At 51.4% G+C, this 18,068-nt stretch overlaps 1 protein-coding gene across 3 annotated transcripts in view; it reads right to left on the reverse strand.

Annotated features, from left to right (window-relative positions):
* The window catches only part of Zfat (zinc finger and AT-hook domain containing), a 179,000-nt gene that overhangs the window by 95,555 nt on the left and 65,377 nt on the right, over positions 1-18,068 (reverse strand). For all 3 annotated transcript variants that reach the window (XM_040730394.1, XM_040730393.1, XM_040730395.1), the window contains exons 4-5: positions 3,148-3,336; positions 407-557 (exon numbers count right to left, since the gene is read on the reverse strand). In XM_040730394.1, coding sequence (XP_040586328.1) covers positions 407-557; positions 3,148-3,336 — 340 coding nt within the window. The remainder of the gene's footprint in view (positions 1-406; positions 558-3,147; positions 3,337-18,068) is intronic.

An 18,068-nucleotide genomic window follows, 5' to 3' on the forward strand; every position in this document is an offset into this window, starting at 1 on the left:
GAAGATACAGTTTTTCTAGTAATGCCCAGAGTCCTCTTGAAGTACAGTTTCACCCGCTCTAGACCTCACCATGAGGGTTGTTTTTACAGTGTGCCTGTGTCACGACTGAAAGAGACACTAACACAGTGTGCGCCAACCAGGCTCGGTTTGCACCTCTTTTTATAGTTTAACGACACCCCTGTGAAGGCAAATGTACTCCGTTCCTAGGGCACACTGTTCTGCCGTGGTCTCTGAGGAAGCACTGTACTAGGGCATAATGGGGGGTGGATTCTTCAGCTCTGCTAATGAGTTAAGACCCTTTACAGGCAAGATCCAGAGCAGAATGCAGACCAGCAAATGTACACATCTTTCCTGCTCACTGAGAATGTTACAGCCCACCTCTGATTGAAGCCCATGGACAACTCACCTGCTTGACTTCATGGGCTGCTCATACGAGGTCTGCTGAATGGCATATTCTTGGTACCCTCTCCGTGGCACCAGGTCTGCGGCAGTTGTCTCGGGAGGGGCTGCTCCTGTTTCAGGGGGCCCAGCCTCCACTGGGATAATCTTGGTAGCACCTGAGATTGACACACAGTGTGGGGCTTACTGTGATGCTGGCGATAACCCTGTCCCTACCCAGCAGAGTCGGCAGGTCCTGGGGGCATCTTACTGTATGCCTTCCATACAACACACTGGTTTTTCTTATTCAGATAGTGTGTGCGTGTGCGTGTGCGCGCGCGTGTGTGTGTGTGTGTATGCTGTTTTTCTAGTAACGTGCCCAGAAGTCTTCTTAAAGTACAGTTTCACTCTATCTAACTATGAAACAGGTAAATATACATATGTCACTAGCAAGAATTTCCACAAAGCACAGCTGTTGAGGTTGAAGCCAGTATAAAGCTGCATCAAGGCATCTGGGGGCGGGGCAGTTAACAAAAAGGGATTATGAGCACCCCAATGTCACTGTCTCTCCTCCCAGGAACAGAAGTTGAAGGTTCAAAGAGAGGAAACCCCAGGGTCACCTTTGCTTTTACTCTGTAACATAAACTGACCCAAGGCGGTTCAGAGCAGGTACACTTTCTGGGGTGAATGTATATGTGCGTGTGTGTAGGGGTGTGAACATGAAGGTTTGAGCTTGTGTGTGGGTGTATTGGTACATGTGTGTGAAAAAGTGACTGTGTGTGAGCGTGTGTATGTGAGTGTACCAGTCTGTGTGAGTGTGGATAACTGGGTGACAGTGCATGCACATGTGTGAGGATGAGTAGGTGTGAGAGTTGTGGGGAATGTATGGGAGTGTGCATGTGTGTGTGTGTGTGTGTGTATGAGTGTGAATGTATGAGTTTGAATGTGAATGTATATATGTGTGAGTTTGAGCTGTGTGTGTATGAGTGTGAATGTATGAGTTTGAATTTGAATGTACATACGTGTGAGTTTGAGTTGTGTGTGTATGTGGAGTGGAGGTCGAGAACAAGAGTGTAAAAGACTCCTCGCTAGCATTTGTTCCTAAAACACCAAAGGGAATTGGTTATGCTTTTACTGTCTTAGAATCTCAAAATACTACCACAACGTTTTAAGAAAAGCTGTGAAATTTTCTCTAGTAACCACTGAGAACAGGAAACTGTCCTCTGGGACTTTCCTTATCCACAATAATATTTCTCTGAAGCCAAGGAAGGCAGATGGAGTGATTTTCCAGAAAGTTCAAGTAGCCTAAAATTTATATGGCCTTTTCTCTCCTGAACACCTTACTTTGTAGTCAAGTATAAAACAGAAAAGTACTCAGAGCTTTGAAGTTGAGTGGCTACTATCAGCACTAAATACAGCTGCTTCAAAGGACTGGTTGTCCTCATTGTATCAGAGCTGACACGCCCAATGCATGAAAAGTTTACAACATTGTGATAGCCTGGGACCCATCACCAACTGTTTGGGCTGGCTAGTCTTTACACCTGCTTTTATGGTTGTTTGAAATCTATCACATGCTGTGCTGGCTGTTTTTTACAACAACTTGACACAGCTGCGATCACCTGGGAAGAGAGATCCCCAATTGAGAAAATACCTCCACTCGGTGACACTGGCCTGTAAGCAGGCTTTGGAGAACTTTCTTGACCAGTGATTGATGTGGGAGAGCCCGATTCACTGTGAACAGTGCCAACACTGGGCAGGTTTGTGTCAAACATGCAGACTGAGCTGGTAGTGGTGGCACATGTCTTTAATTCCAGCGCTCAAGAGGCAGAGGCAGAGGTAGGTGGATCTCTGAGTTCCAGGACAGCCAGGAATATATACAGAAACCCTATCTCAAAGAGAGAGACAGAGACAGAGAGAAAGGAGGGAAAGAAAAGAAAAAAGAGGGGGAGGGAGGGAGGGAGGAAGGAAGGAAGGAAAGAAGGGAGGGAGGGAGGGAGGAAGGAAGGGAGGGATGGAGGAAGAGAGGGATGGAGGAAGGGAGGGAGGGAGAGCGAGGGAGGGAGGGAGGGAGGGAGAGGGAGGGAGGGAGGGAGGAGGCTGAGCAAGCCCCAAGTGAGCACCATCTTCCTTGGCTTCTGCTTCAGGTCCTGCCTTCAAGCTCCTGCCTGGAGTTCCTGCCCTGACTTCCCTCTGCAATGGAGTAACCACCTGAGAGAACCACACTTTCTTTTCCTAAGTGTTTCTGTCCATTTACCTTATCACAGAAATAGAAACTCCAAGACACTGTTTTGGTCTAAAACAGTCTCTCCTACAAGTGACGTTTAAAAAAAGAAAACAGCAGATCTACCAGCTATGTTCATGGAAAAGGATAGATGGATGGATAGATAGATAGATAGATAGATAGATAGATAGATAGATAGATAGATAGATAGATAGATAGATAGATAATCGATAAATAAAAATGACTGCCCCCAAGGAGGCAGTCACTGCACTATCACAGGAATGCCACCATCTGAGGGCCTGGGGAGAGGCACAGAAGGGACAGTTTCTGCACACCTGTGTGACACCAGAGTTGGCTGAGGAGACAGAGAGGACAGACGCAGGGGATAATGAGGTCTGTGATCACCCCATATGCATCGGTGACTATATGCTCCGCTAGGACACCTAACACATGGGCTCTGACCCAGCCCTCCTTCCTCAGGCTGCCCCAGGGGCAGCGGTGCTACAGGCTGGCTCTCACTGTACCATCTCCAGCCTGTCAGCGGTCACCTGGAATGGCTTCGTGAGCAGTTAAGACCACACTGATGATGGGCTTCTTGGCTCCCGAAAGCTGCCCTGCCTCCTTTCCTGAGATCTTCTGGACCTTCTCTGTTTTCTGAGCCCGAGGTCTTTTTGGAGCCTTTTCTCGATCATCTTCTTTGTATTTCTTTTCTAGCTCAAGGTCTGACTCGTTGTTACCTAGGGAGCAAATATCAAGATGTGTCAGCCATCCCTTCATGCCATTGGAGGAGGAAATAGGACTGTTACTGGAGGTGATGGCAGAGGAGATGCCTTTCCCCTGCACCCCCATACCCACCCCATCCCACCTCTCCTCCTAGTCCATAACGCCAGGCAGGACACTGTGCTGGCTCATGCGCCATTGCCAGCTCTTCATAAACTCAATGCAGTGCGTACTCATTGTATCCAGGTCACAGCCGGGTACCACGAATACCCTTGCTGGACAAAGCAGCATAGACCTTGGGCTCCTTTTCATGAAACGTTCTTAATATCAGCGCTGCAAATAAAATGGCCTGTGATTCACAGTCCAAGAGAAAGTCCTTCTCTTAATCAGCTTACGTTTCCCCAGCACTTTCCCTGTGCCAGGCATGGAGGACTCATGACAAGAACACGCCAAGCCCTGGGGGCAGAGACAACGGGTGTGAACAAGAGCAGTCTCTGCGCCGTCTAGTGTGGAACAAGAGTAAAGAACAGCATGGTGGCCTCTAGCTGAGAGGCCAGAAAGGCTTTGAGGGATGTTAGATACAGCTGGAGGAAAAAGCGAGGTTAATGAAGAATTGGATGGGAAAGACAGAGCTGTGTGGTCCAGGAATGAGTGTGATTAAAAACGGCAGTGCTCCGGTCTGACAAAGGACGACAAAGACAAGCGATAAATACTTGGCTGAGCGTTGCAGTGTCCCCAGCTTCCTAAGGAAAGAGAAGGTTGGACTGGAGAGACGACTCAGCTGTGAAAGACTAGGCTCACAACCAAAAATGTAAGAAAGGAGAAGGTGACCAAAGCGGGCGTCAAGAGTAAGAGGCAAGTCTAGGGGATGGTGAACACTGAAAACTTCTGGTCTGCTGTAGAGAGGACACGGAGCCCAGTCAACCCTGCATTAGGTAAGATGTAGACTGCCTAGCCTGGCCTCGCTGGCGACCCCTGGGGGATGGAGTGATTATTACACCTTATGATGGCTCAAAGGAAGACAGCAGGTCCCGGTTTTTCCAGGAGCTGAGAACAGGGCCTTCAGCATGTCGGGAGAGGATGCTGGGAGTGATCCCACACACCCCGGATGACACACAAGTGTAGGGATGCACAGGTGAACACTCCGGCAGGTGTGAGGGTCGGGTTTGGGAAGTGCAGGGAAACAAGGGGTTATCAGGGAGGTGGGGCTGAAACCAGGAAACAGTGAGGGGGGGCCACACTTGTCAGATCGCGAAAGCCACACGGCAGTCACAGCACCTGGTCCCCAAGGCTGCTGGCAGAGCCCACATGCTATGAAGCTTGCTACGCACCACACCTCACAGCAATTCTTGCCTTGTCTTATTTTTTTAGTGGCTGTTAACGAAAACATTTCCAATGGCCTACAAATTGTCTGAGCCACAGATGTCTTCTCGTCACCTAGATATTGGGTGATACAGGCACATAAGTACTACAGCAGGATGTTTCAGAGGCTAAAAAGGAAGAACAACATTTAATGGATTTTTTTTCGGCTTGGAAAATGATGTCTCGCTCTATAACAGAGTTCACCATGGGATGCAATTCAATATGTGGGTGATATGCCAAGAATAGATATGCTGACATACAAAACAAAGGACCTGAGAACCTGAGTTTACCATAAGCTTACCCTGGCTAACGGTATAAATCCCAGCAAGAATACAAGGGCACGCTGTGAGCCAGGCTGAGAGGTGAGGAGGTCACACATGCTGCCGGGGATTAAGTGGGGGAGAGGTCTTCTTTGGCTGGTAGTTCAGAGGGAACACTCCACCATAGCACAAAAGGCACGGTGACAGGGCTAGTTCCAGTACACGGCGACAGGAGTGTGAGGTGGCTGGTCATATGCTGTGGCAGTCAGGAGGCAGAGTTCGGACCAGGAACCATCAGAGGTCACCACCAACTGGTGTCTCACCTCTACCAGCCACGCCTCCACTCCAAGGGTCCCGAAGCTGCACACCCTCCGCTCCACCCTCTACAGCGATGCTGCCTCCTTCCTGTGTAGAACTGAGAACACATAGCGGCACTCCAAGTCTCAGTGCCAGGGCTACAGGCTTGGCCAGCGGCGTGAAAGCAGAAGGGACCATGGGGAACAAGAGGTTTAAAGGAAGAGGGGCGGACACAAGAGAATAATGGGAGAGAGGATGACAGAGACAATATATTGCATGTTTTCCGTGTCTTTTGTTATGCAGAATATATATTCTGCATAACAAGGCACTGTGTGTGTGTGTGTGTGTGTGTGTGAAAATGCCATAATGAAATGACCCACAAAATTAACTAGAAGAAAACCTAAAGGCAGAGTAAGAGAGAATTATACACTCTTCGGTGCTCCTGGGTGGTCACCACTTTCCAGCAGACCCTGCAGCATGCAAATGGCCTACACCCTACTTAAGCAGTAGCCAGCACACAGTCACTCTGCACCACCGTCACAGGCTGCTAATGCTGGCGCCATGTGGCAGCATCCTGAAAGACCAACTCTCACACTTACAGAAGAGTCCCTGGCAAACCCTGTGTGTTGATTCGCGGACTCTTTCCCTAGGGAGATATATGGTGAGATACTGCTTATGATCTAATAAAGCCACTGGGGGGCAAAAAAGCTAGCCACAGTCATAGAGCCAGGCAACGGTGATACACACACCTTCAATCCCAGCAGCCATACTAGCTAGCCACAGTCATAGAGCCAGGCAACGGTGATACACACACCGTTAATCCCAGCAGCCATACTAGCAAGGCACAGAGGCCACGCGGTGGTGGCACACACCTTTAATCCCAGCACTCCAGAGACAGAGGTAGACAGGTCTGTTAATTCAAGGTCACAGTGAGCTACACAAAACAGATCCAGTCTAAAAGAGAAACCACTCACGCAAAGGTGATTCCGGCACTTGGGATCACACACCTTTAATCCCAGCACTAGACGGGGGAGACAGGAGTGATATGGCTGGGCGGAGAGAGGAATATAAGGAGGGAGGACTCAGGGGATTGCAGTCTGAGGCTTGGTGGAGAGCCTGTCTGGAGATTCATGGACAAAACATCAGTCATTCAGTCTGAGGCAGAGGTGAGAGCTCTCTAGTTGCTTGGCTGCTTTGCGTCTCTGATCTTCAGCTTGAACCCCACTATCTGTCTCTGGTTTTTTACTATTTGTGTTACAGAGATCCAAACAAACATTACAAGGGGGTTATCAACGACAAACAAAAGCACAATCTACCAAGTCCAGCTTGAAGAGCCAATTAGTGTCTGAGGAGTCACTTGCGGGGCAAAAATAAGCTCTTCTCAGGAATGTACATCACCAGTCAAAGCAGCCACAGCCCTGCAAAACTCTGACTCCTGCACAGACGCTGACTTCATAGATGGAGTTCCCCTTCAGCAACCTTCTAGACCCTACAGACTCTAGCACATCCGACACCATGGGCAGTGACGGCAGAATTAGGTACAAGCAGCCAGGAAGAGCAGGCAGAGGTGACTGGAGTCTCAGGGAAGGATCCAATGGCCCTCCCCAGCCCACTCCCTCTGGGAGGAAAAGGTCACCAGGCCTGGTTTCGGGCTCTCTATGAGCTGGGATGAGGAAGACACTAGCCACTGTGCTCTGAGAGTGATGCTCTGTGACACTCGCCCTGGTAGGTTCCCCTAGCCTGGTTTCCTGGGAGCATACCCAGATCAACCTGCCAGCAGCAACAACTACTTGCAAAGGAACACAAGCTAAGAGTGTCCCACCCTCCGGGACTACCCCAAAGGAGCCCCCCTGAGTCTCCTCAGTCTCCAGGAAGCAGATTAAGAGCCTGGAGTAGTCACACCCTGCCTAAGAGCCTCCAGAAACTTAATTCTAGCTTTCCCATAGTTTGGGACACATGGGCCAGGCCCTGAGCATCATGGGAAATGGTTCTTTGGACCATCGCTGTGTAACCCTTGAGGGCACTAGAACTAATAAGGTGGTGCAGAGAACAGCCAGCACACTTGCTCCAAGGCACGTGCCTGGGGCACTGAGAGAGTAGTAAGAATCCCCGATTAAGACAAAAGGACAGCATGGGGGCTGGCAGGGACAGCTAGATGTTACCAGACACACAGCCCCAGCCGTGCAGGAATGCCCCGCTCACCACCATGTGCCTTGTGGGCCTGGTCACATTCCCCCATCTTAGTACTTCTTTGTAGAAAGTCAGCGGGGAGAGGAAGAAAGAGAAGACATTTTGATAGCACAGCTGGGTGTGTGTGTGTGTGTGTGTGTGTGTGTGTGTGTGTGTGTTTGGCAGCCTCCTGTTCTCTGCATTTGAACGACACAATCCTTCCATTTGTTACGGCTGGGATGTAAGATGGGCTTGAACAATTCGGTCTCCAGCAGGTGGCGCTGTTTGGGGAGGCTGCAGGAGCTTCAGGACGGTGGCCTATCTAGCAGAAGTAGATCTCTGTGGGCAGGCGCTGAAGGTGATGTGACTCCAGCCTGCGTGCCCTGCTTCCTGATTCTCACATGCCCAGCACTCCTGAGAGAACACCATGCCTTTCCTGCCATGCCGGGTTGTATGCTCCAAAACCCTGAGTTAAAATCACCCTCTCTTCCTTAGGCTGCTTCTGTCAGCAATGAGAAAAACCAAGACGTCTCGTGACCTTGTTGTTTGTGAATTTCCCAGGACCCTCACTTCACCCATCTCTGTGGTTTCCAAAGCCACATTCTGGACCTAACCTAGCCGGCAGTTATGCTGGGGCTGCTTCCTCAGGCTCCCAGTCTGTCCCACCTCCGGCTTACAGACGTCATGGCTGGGGTCTCTTCCTTCCTGAGTTACTGACTTTGGAAACTTCCCTGCTTCTCCCCAGCTGACACCTATATCCTCTGCAGCTTCTTTTTCTTTGGAAAGTAGCTCTGTGATGGGCCTGCTTCTTTGGTTTGGATTCAGTCCTACTGTGTGCACACTGCCAATGGATCAGCATGCATAGACAATGGTCTGCTCGTGGAGCAGGAAAGTCAACAGGCAAATACGGCACCGAGTCTCCAATAAGGAGCTTACATGGTAGGGGAAAGATGACAACAACCCAGAAAGGTCACCACCCACCCCAGGAGGTCACCGCCCACCCCAGGAGGTCACCACCCACCACCCAAGGAGGTCACTGCCCACCCGAGGAGGTCACTATCCACCCAAGGAGGTCATTGTCTCCTGCAGGCCTTGGCAGGCAGTGGAAGTGAGCATTTCTAAGTGTGGGCTATGCTCTGGCTTCCGATGTAGCTAACACATCTCACACCAACATCCCTACTAGCAGGTCAGGTAAACTGCTGAAATTAAACATGTCATCAGCTTCCCCCTTTCTCCTCTGTCTCCCTAGTCAGACAGAAGCTTGCTGACATTGGCCCAGTTCAGTCTATTCCACGGGGCAACTCCCCCAGATCAGAAAGGCTGCAGGAAAGTCATCCATTCCTTAAGCAAATAACAAGGAAGATCCTTCAGGTGTCTGGTGCTTCATAGGGTGCTAGGGACCCAGAAAAGGGCCAGGTGTGTCACCTATCCTCTGGCAGCTCAGAATCAACTATGGATGACAATGACTCCAGTCATGCAGTACGCTGTACCTACCAGTGTCTCTGTCCCCTCTGCCCTTGAGGACCACTCCCAATTCCTCAGAGAGATAAGGAAACCGAGGTGCGGGAGAGGGAGAAGAGACAAGGCTGAGCCTCTCCCTGATGTGTCAGACCAGCACCATGTATAAGTTTGTCCACCTGCAAAGCAAGCCTGTCCCACTGTCCTCCCCGGCCTCTGAAACTATGCAGAGTGGACTTTTAGACAAAGTGCATGGAAAGGGGTCAACTGCATGGGGAGTCCCAGGTCAAACTGCAAAGCCTATATAATAAAACCTAGCAGAATACACCCCAGAGACACAGAGGGGTCTAGCTGATACACTAGAAGAGAGGTTCTCAGCCTTCCTAACGCTGTGACCTTTTAATACAGCTCCCCATGCCGTGCTGACTCCCAACCATAAAATTATTTCATCACTACTTCATGACTGTAATTTTGCTACTGTTACAAACTGTAATGTAAATATTTGGTATGTGACCCCCCAAGGGGGTGGCGACCCACTGGTTGAGAATCACTGCTCTGGAAGGCGATTGCCACAACCATCATTGCTGCCTCTGGAAAGCTGGCCAGCTTACAGATAGCTCGTACACTGCAGCTGCTAAGCAGCCCCCTCGCCAGCCTAGCTCACTCAGACAGGCCCAGGCCATCTGTGCTTAAGGCTAATTTGCTCAGAATAAAGACTGGCATTTGCTCTCTGTGCCTTGAGCAAGAGGCTATTTGTTCCTAATTACTTTATGCAGATGAGCAACCCCACTCGCGCCTGGGCAAAAGCCTGCCATGTGCTCAGTGGCACAGCTGGCTCCTAGAGCTACAGATGCGGTGCCAGGGCCAGGCATTTGCAATGCCATTAAGGCTGTCCAGGGTGTTTCAGATTCTTCTGGCTGGGCAGCCATGGTCTTTGCTGTGAAGAGGCAATTCTGTGTTCAGCGGAAAAGTGTTCATGTCCCCAGCACAGAGGAAGATTGCACACCTAGCAATAAAGACACTGCTGAAGTTGCCCCCTCACTGGGACGGCAGGACACAGGGCAGAGGGAGGGACGCCCCAGCTGAAACCCAGACTCCCTAGCTACAAGACACTGCTGAAGTTGTCCCCTCACTGGGACGGCAGGGCACAGGGCAGAGGGAGGGAGGCCCCAGCTGAAATCCAGACTCCCTAGCTACAAGAAATGTGGGACATAACTGTCTCTTGTTCAAGAGGATGGCTGACTGACACCCTTCTCCCTCAGTACGGGACAAGTGCCTGATGAGGAATGGCAGAAGAGCTGGCACGCTGCTGTTGGTTTGTTGTCTGTTTCTGAGGGTATGCGTGGTCTTTCCCTGCATGGATGTCTGTGAACCACGTGCATGCAATGCCCTCAGACGGCGGATGGCAGCAGATGTCCCAGATGTTACAGATGGTTGTGAGCTGCCGTGTGGGTGCTGGGAAAAGGATCCAGGTCCTCTGGAAGAACAACGCTCTTAACTGCTAAGCCATCACCCCAGTCCCAAGCTGATGTCATTCAAGAAACACAACCAAGTTCTAAAAGTACAGGCAGCCAAGGGAGATGGGGTGTGGGGTGCAGATCGAACTCCAGGTCCTCCAGATGCAGATGTGTGTAGTTACACAATGCCCTGAGAGGCTGGGGTGCTTCTAAAGTCTGAAGCTTAGTCTCCAGCTGTGGCACAGTGGGGTGGAGGAACCTCTAACAGGACAGCAAGGGCTGGTGAAAAGTCAGGTCAGTGGGTGAGACCCAACCCTCTCTGAGTCCCTTGGCTTTCCAATACCCCCATCCTCCCCATGGGGTACTACCAAATGTCCCCATCACCTTCCTCTTGGGTACTGTCTCATCATAGGCCCAAAAGGATCAGAGTCAGATGACCACAGATGAAAATTCCTGAGACTACGAACCAAAACAAACTTTTTCTCTTTGTAATCGGTTATCACAAGTGGCAGAAAATCAGTTATAATAGTGACAGGAAAAAAAAAATCAGCACATACACCTAATCCTAAGGGAGGATTATTTTCAAACTGTATTACATGCCTAAAATGACTTTTCAACAAGTTCTAGAAAAGATCCCATCCCAGCTGAAATACATCCTAGCTACTTAGGATTTGGGACAAATTAGGGGATGTCACAGCCCTACAGCCTTTCTTGCTCCCACCTGATGAGCTGTGTCATCAGGAAGGGGGCAGAAGGCGATATGACTCCATCAGCAGCTGTGGGGCTCACACAAAGTCCACCTCGCCACGGTCTATGCCACCTGGTCCTTCTGCCCTCGATCCCACAGCAGAGGAAGAGCACCGCTGTACTGATGCCTCGGTCCCTGCAGGCAGAGCACTGTCCAGAGCCGCGACCGGAACCCAACTCGATCCCTACACACACGCATGTGCCGCTCTAAGCCAGCCACTCCAGATCCTTTCCCCTGCAAGCCTTTTATAAACCCTTGCTTTCAAACAACAAGGTCCTCAGCCGAAGTCCCCTTGTCCATCAAATCCTGTGTCATACTTCAGCACAGTGTGACTCCAGCTGTCTGTCGGCACATTGGGATGGTGACTTTTCAAACACTTTAGTGGCAGGATCTTTTTGAAGTGGCCTCCTTGGCCATTTCGGTGTCACCAATCAATTCAGACATGCCAACTAAAGTGGATGAGGGGTCCCACTATCAGCCTCTCACTGTCCCTGGACATCTGTCCTTGGTCTCTGCAGCTCCATCCTCTGGAAGTCCCTGGGAAAGGTGTCACAACTGCTGGGTTAGGCTATGCTGGGTACTTGGCCACATGTCACTGGATGTAGAAGTCGGCTCTGAGAAGACATGGCAGAGATCACCAGATACGATGTCAAGGGCACCGCAGCTGAGATCCTGTTCTGCTTTCCCGATGGAGACATTTATAACTCTCTAAACCTACGGGCAGCATCTGCAGAATGAGTCACCGGGAGACTCATGAGAGAGTATTTGCAGTGCCCTCTCACACAGGGAGGCAAGCACACATGAGGGTTCTCAGGAAGTGCCTGCCACGTGGCAATCCAGCTCAGGCCTGGGTTGAAACTCAGTCACCTCCCCGCCCCGCCCACCTTGTCTAGTTCCAATTACACATGGTCAAACAGAGTCTGAAACTCTTGAGAAATAACTCAGAATTTTAAGCCACTTTTATTGCAATATAATCATGATCAGTTTATCAGCAGTGATTGTTATTAAGCTTCCTGTGTCAGATTTCTTTTATTTATTTATTTCACATCCTGAAGACAGCCTCTACTCCCACCCCCAGCCCCCTCCCCCCCTCCTCCCCTTCACTCTCCTCATGTACTCCTCCTCAGAACGGGGCAGGCCTCCCGTGGGCTTCAGCAAGACCTGGCATATGGAGCTGCCATAAAAGCAAGCAGCTCCCCTTGTATTCAGGCCCGGCAAGGCAATTCAGCATAAGCCAGTCAAAGCACTTGGGACAGCACCTGTTTCCATTGCCAGGAGTGGCACACACAGACCAAGCTACACAACTGTCACATCTAAGCAGGGGCCCAAGTCAGTCCCATGCAGGCTCCCTGGTTGTTGTTCAGACTCTGAGTTCCCATGAGCCAGCCTAGTGGTTTCTTTGGGTTTTCCTGCGATGTTCCTGACCCCCTGGTTTCCTATGATCCCTCCTCTCTTTCCTCAGCAGGACTCCCCAGGCACAGCCCAATGTTTGGTCATGGGTCTCCTGTGTCAGGTTCCTAAATCAACCCTTATCATAGTCATACATGCTTAGGAAAAACCTGATCACAACTGTGACCGGTATAGAACAGCATGGGCAGAACTCAGTACCACACAAGCACAGTTTCCGGCATCTTCCTAGGACCTTGTAAGGTGTCCCGTTCAGGTAAGGAAAGATCACTGAGTCATGCCACGCCTCAATTTGCTTTGTGTTAGTGACAGCTGTGACCCTCATGGGTCAGCTCTGAGAAGGGGACTGGGCTGTACCTGCCCCACCCTGATACCTAGCCCTGTGCATTCCCAAGTTTCTGACAACTATAACATTTAATTTCTTGACACCTGTGCAAAGCCGCTCCTCAGCCCTAACAACGTAGCGTAATTCTCTATATTCATTTCCTTTGGAAAGGAAAGCATTTTAAAAGGGAGAAAGCAAGCCTTAGAAAGGGGAGCAGGTGTTTGTGGACACATGCACACTGTGCTCCAGCCCTTCCCCTGCGCCGAGACCTAACACCCTCCCATGCAGCGAGGTGTTCAGACAGAATGCTAGAGGCGGCCATTGCCACGAAGCAAGGCCTGGCATGCCCTTTTAAGGGTAGACAGGAAGAAAAGGACCCATGTACCCTGTGATCTGCAGCAATCCCGCTGGCCTCTCTGGGCCACCCACCATTCTGTTGTTTTGTTTTGTTTTTCTGTGAAACAGTCCTGGCTGTCCTGGAACTCACTCTGTAGACCAGGCTGGCCTCGAACTCACAGAGATCCGCCTGCCTCTGCCTCCCGAGTGCTGGGGTTAAAATGTGTGAGCCATCACTGCCCAGCTTCTCCATTTTTCTTTACCCAATTCCCATCCCCAGGGTTGACCCACAGGGGTCACACAATAGACACCAAAGACCTCCGGTTTCAAACTGGGTCTGGCCACTGGAGACACCGACAGTATATAAAAAACAAAAAGGAGAGTAGGGTAAACATTTATTCCTAGACTCCTTGCTGCCAACTTCATCTCTACCCCTAACTGTAACAGGACCCCAGACCTTAGCACAACTGACTTCATGGTAGACGTACCATTGAGGCCATAAACCCCAGCATGCCAACAGCGCCACCTACACACAGAGGGGAGGATTTATACCCACAGTTTCCATCCTTAAACTCAGCACAGCAGGTCTGGGTGCTCTGCATGTCCTGTCTCCTGGGCCAGCGCATCGCAGTTTGTAGACAGTTGATGTGCATTCCCGTACACTTAGCACTGCGCTGGTATTCTCAAGTACCTTTTCTGAATCGCCCAGCACTAATTAAATCTCAGAGTGCCCTAGAGAGTCAAATACCACCAGGCACATTGACAGAAGGCCCGGAACTGTTGTCAGGACGGCAGACAGATAGGGATTAGATTCTGATTAGATTCTGGGACTCGGGCACCGATTTGTTGCACCCTGCTAGCACGGCAGTTTAGGGAGCTCTGCGGTGGCCTCACGCCAATCCTTGAGAGCCTGCTGAATATGCATCATTCTTTCCCTCTTCCCTCAGGCTTTCTCACACCTCCCTGGCTGTTCCATGATGAGGGAAAGACAGGTGAGCACTGCTTCCGACAGCTTCCACAAAGACATTTCTTTAATGGAAAGGAAGCTGGGAAGGGCAGAGGCCTCCATGTAGCATGCCCCCTCCCCACTAAGTGTACCACCCAGGCTTCTCCTCCAGGTTTGGTACACGGACGTCATCAAGCAGCAAACGCCTACCCAACTCTTCACTTTCTCCCTCCTGCCCCAGCACGCTAGAGATGGGGGCTCACACGCACACCCCCATGTGTGCTTCACCCCTCCATTGAGTCTACATCCCTGTTCTGCTCTCCAGACACTCAAGGGGCTGGATTCACCTAACTCAGCCTTGGTCCCCAAGGCTACCTTGGCACCCACCAGCAGCATGAGCTCGGGGTGAACAGAAGAGAGACTGTGTGTGCTGTGAAAGCTTTCTCAGTGAGATTCAGCACACTTCCTAAGCATCTTGGAAGCACCGGGCCCAGGCTATTTGCGGAAGGGCTGCCAGCCCTGGGTCATCCGTTCCAGGACCAGGCTTAGGATGCACAGCGGCTGTTAGAGTCAGGCCCAGAGGAAAATCCACTCTCCCAGATTCTGGAGCCTGTCCCCCTCTACCTAACGAATCCCCTCCTCAGCTCTGTCAGAAGGGACACATGGCTATTTGTGGTACCCATTAGTACACGGAGTGCATGCTGGCCTTGAGGCTCACTGGGTATCACAACTACCTGTGGTTCTCCCTGGCTATTCTCACCCCACCCCTACCCAAAACTTCTGTGGCTCACTGGCTTCTCATTTCCATGTAACCCTGCCATTTCTGCCATGCACACTCTCTCTTTTGTCTTCCTCTCTAGGCCCCTCTCTCACGCCCCCTCTCCCACCGTAATCTCTCTCTCTTGCTCTCCACCCTCCTCCTCTTCTCATGGCCTGGTCCAGTTTGCTGGCCATGTTCAGTTTGCTACTTCCTTTCTCTGCTCTGGATGCTTCCAGATGCCTCTAGCAGTACTCTTCCTCAAATGTACAATAAAAGCTTCCCCTCGACCATGCTTTGGACTGGTCATGTCCTCGGTTTAGACAGCTGGTGCTGAAACCCTCAGTTTGCACCTCTGTTCATAAAGGCTAGTGACAGGGGCTGCATCACACCCACCTAGTCCTGAAATCCAGACAGGACATGGTCATTGAGCTGCTCCTGTTGCCTGCAGCGTGATGATCTAGGAGGCCCCAATACAGTCCTCAGAGCCGTCAGTCTTTGGCTGGCTCTGAGATACTGACAGTGCCTCCCTTTCAAAAGTGTTAGCACAGAATTTTCTGGGGCAAGATTCAGTGAGTGTCCCAGATCCCTGAAAAGGTCTCCAAGCATCGTCTCCTCACTGAGGAGACACGGAACACCAGCAACAGACAAGGTGGGACGCGGTGCCTGCCCTGCTTCTCACATCTGTTGTCAGGCTAAACAGGACAACAGGTTTTAACCCACGGGAGCCTGGAGCAGGCAGAGAGGAGACTTGAGAATGCAGGACACTGCCTCCCAGAAGCTGTGATCCTCACAGCAAGCGCTGGGTCTCTGGAGTCTCAGAGACCTAGGCTCAAGTCTTCCCTTCTTCCCCGAGGAGCAGACCATCCATTTCTTAATGGAGGGAGGAGGAGACACTTGCCCTGGCATCCGGTGGCAGAAGGAAGCGGACACACAGTGCCTTGCATGGCAGCGGGCTCGGGGGACACTTAGAGAAGGCAGCAGCACTGCAGAACCAGCTGCTAGGCTTCCCAAAGCCCCGACCTAGGTTTCTGGAATTGCACTCCAGTGTGGGGAGCTCGGGCCTCCATCACCTCTGATCTTACTGGCCCGTGTCTAACCCTAAAGCTTCCCACGTGCTCACAGCTCTAGGTGTCCGGTTCCCCCTTTCCCCAATCAACACCGAGGATGGATACGAATCCTGTGCAAAGCATCAGAAGGCTTTAAAGAATAAGCACACGCCTGTGTGTCCACTGACCCTCACGCTCATTGGCGCTGCCTACAGTACACCCCAGGAAGCCAAGAAAGGGACAAAATAGCTGGCCAAGGGGGCTGAGTGGCTCTGCAGAGGCGCACGCTGCAATGACCTAGGAAGAGAGGGCTCTGCAGAGTCACACACTGCAATGACCTAGGAAGAGAGGACTCTGCAGAGTCACGCACTGCAATCACCTAGGAAGAGGGGACTCTGCAGAGTCACATACTACAATCACCTAGGAAGAGGGGACTCTGCAGAGTCACACACTGCAATCACCTAGGAAGACAGGACTCTGCAGAGTCACACACTGCAATGACCTAGGAAGAGAGGGCTCTGCAGAGTCGCACACTAAAATGACCTAGGAAACAGCCACCAGCAAGACGTGCAAAGGGGTAGTGAGTGGCCTGAGACAAACAGCCCAGTCTCAGAACGCAGCGAGACAGGCCAGGCTAATCGGCAGCCTAGACAGTGAGACACGGGAGAAACCTGCACAAGAAGCAGGGTCCTCTGTGTTCTGAACAGTGTAGAGCGAACAGCTTCCTAGGTTCAGACGGAGAACCAGAAAGACAGTGCCTGGTCCAGAGTCAATGTGAACTCTACATGGAGATGACAAAAAATGGGGGTGGGGAGTGTCAGAGATCAAGACTCTAGAGGTTGCTAGAAGGACAGAACGGCAGAGCCAGGAGACCGGAAGATGTGGAAGCGAGTGAAAAGAAGAGGCTGTGGCGAGTCCGGAGTCTCTGCCGTGAGGAACGGTAATCCTGGAAGCACGGGAAGAAACAGCTGACCCCAGAGACACGAAAAATGGGGTGAGGAACTAGAGAACGGTAACAGCTGTAGAGCTGACGGAAGCAGGTGTGGGGCCCCCCGCTGACCGCATCGGGAACCCGGCCTCGCACAAGTTCCAAGCCACCCAGGGAAGGATGTACAGGGGCAGAAAGAAGGCTTCTGGAAGCCTAGGCTGACCCAGGACAGAGGATGCTGGGACTGAGCTTAGAAGAACCAGCACGACCCTGTGGTTTAAAGATAACCAGGAGTTGGCTGGTATAGGAGAGGGCAGGTCCTAAAGAGAAGGCTTCAGTGCTGTGTCCATGCTCCATTGTTTTAGGGGCTGCTAGTGTCCCAGGGCAATCGAAGGATGAGCGTTATCAGAGTGGGAAGGATGAGCGGTTATCAGAGTAGGAAGAAGAAGGGGGTCTCCCACACAGGAGAAGAGACGGCAGCTCCAGAACACTCTGAGTGTCCTGCACTGCCGCAGCTTCTGCCCTAGGAGGACTGGCACATCCCCTCAAGAATAAACACTGGGCGCCTGCTGCAGGCACTACAGAGCTGAGGAATGCCCACACAGCAAGCAAGCTGCCACGTCTGTGTATGGGGAATCCATAAGGACACTGATGGAGAAAAGGAAGGTGAAAATCTGATTTAGCCCCCCGGGAAGCAGACCCCAGCAGAATGGAATTCCACCTTCTAAGCTGTAGGCTTATGGTAAACAGGCTCAAAAAGCTGGCCAGGTGGCACAGGCAGGAGTGTGCACAGAGGGGCTTCCGGGAGGCCTAGGCAGAGCGCAGGAAAGAGATGCTGGGGCGGAGCCCTGTGATTTAGGAAGGAGCAGGAATTGGCTGGTGTAGGAACAGGCCTCAAAGTTATGCTAGTGCCCACTGGTTTAGGGGCACCAGAATTCTACGACAGCTGAAGATGGGTAGTTACCCAGATAAAACGCACAAGGGGCACTCCAAAAAGGGTGACAAGCACGCAGAGACAGCCAAAGCCCTCAGAAGCCGCTGCATATTCTGGGAGTAGAGCGGAGAGTGGGAGTGTAGTAGCCAGGCGTTAACTGCCCTGGCAGGGAGTGCAGAGTGAACAGGAGTGGGTGGGCTGGGAGGGCCATCTTCAGGGTGGGAACTAGGTGGTTACATGTTCTGAAAAGCTACAGCTCATTCAGGAGGAGCAGCCATACAGACAGGAGGGCCACACTTGGAGACACCTGAACAAC

The sequence above is a fragment of the Mesocricetus auratus genome, unplaced genomic scaffold (assembly GCF_017639785.1).
Source record: "Mesocricetus auratus isolate SY011 unplaced genomic scaffold, BCM_Maur_2.0 Super-Scaffold_100023, whole genome shotgun sequence".
Lineage (NCBI taxonomy): Eukaryota > Metazoa > Chordata > Mammalia > Rodentia > Cricetidae > Mesocricetus > Mesocricetus auratus.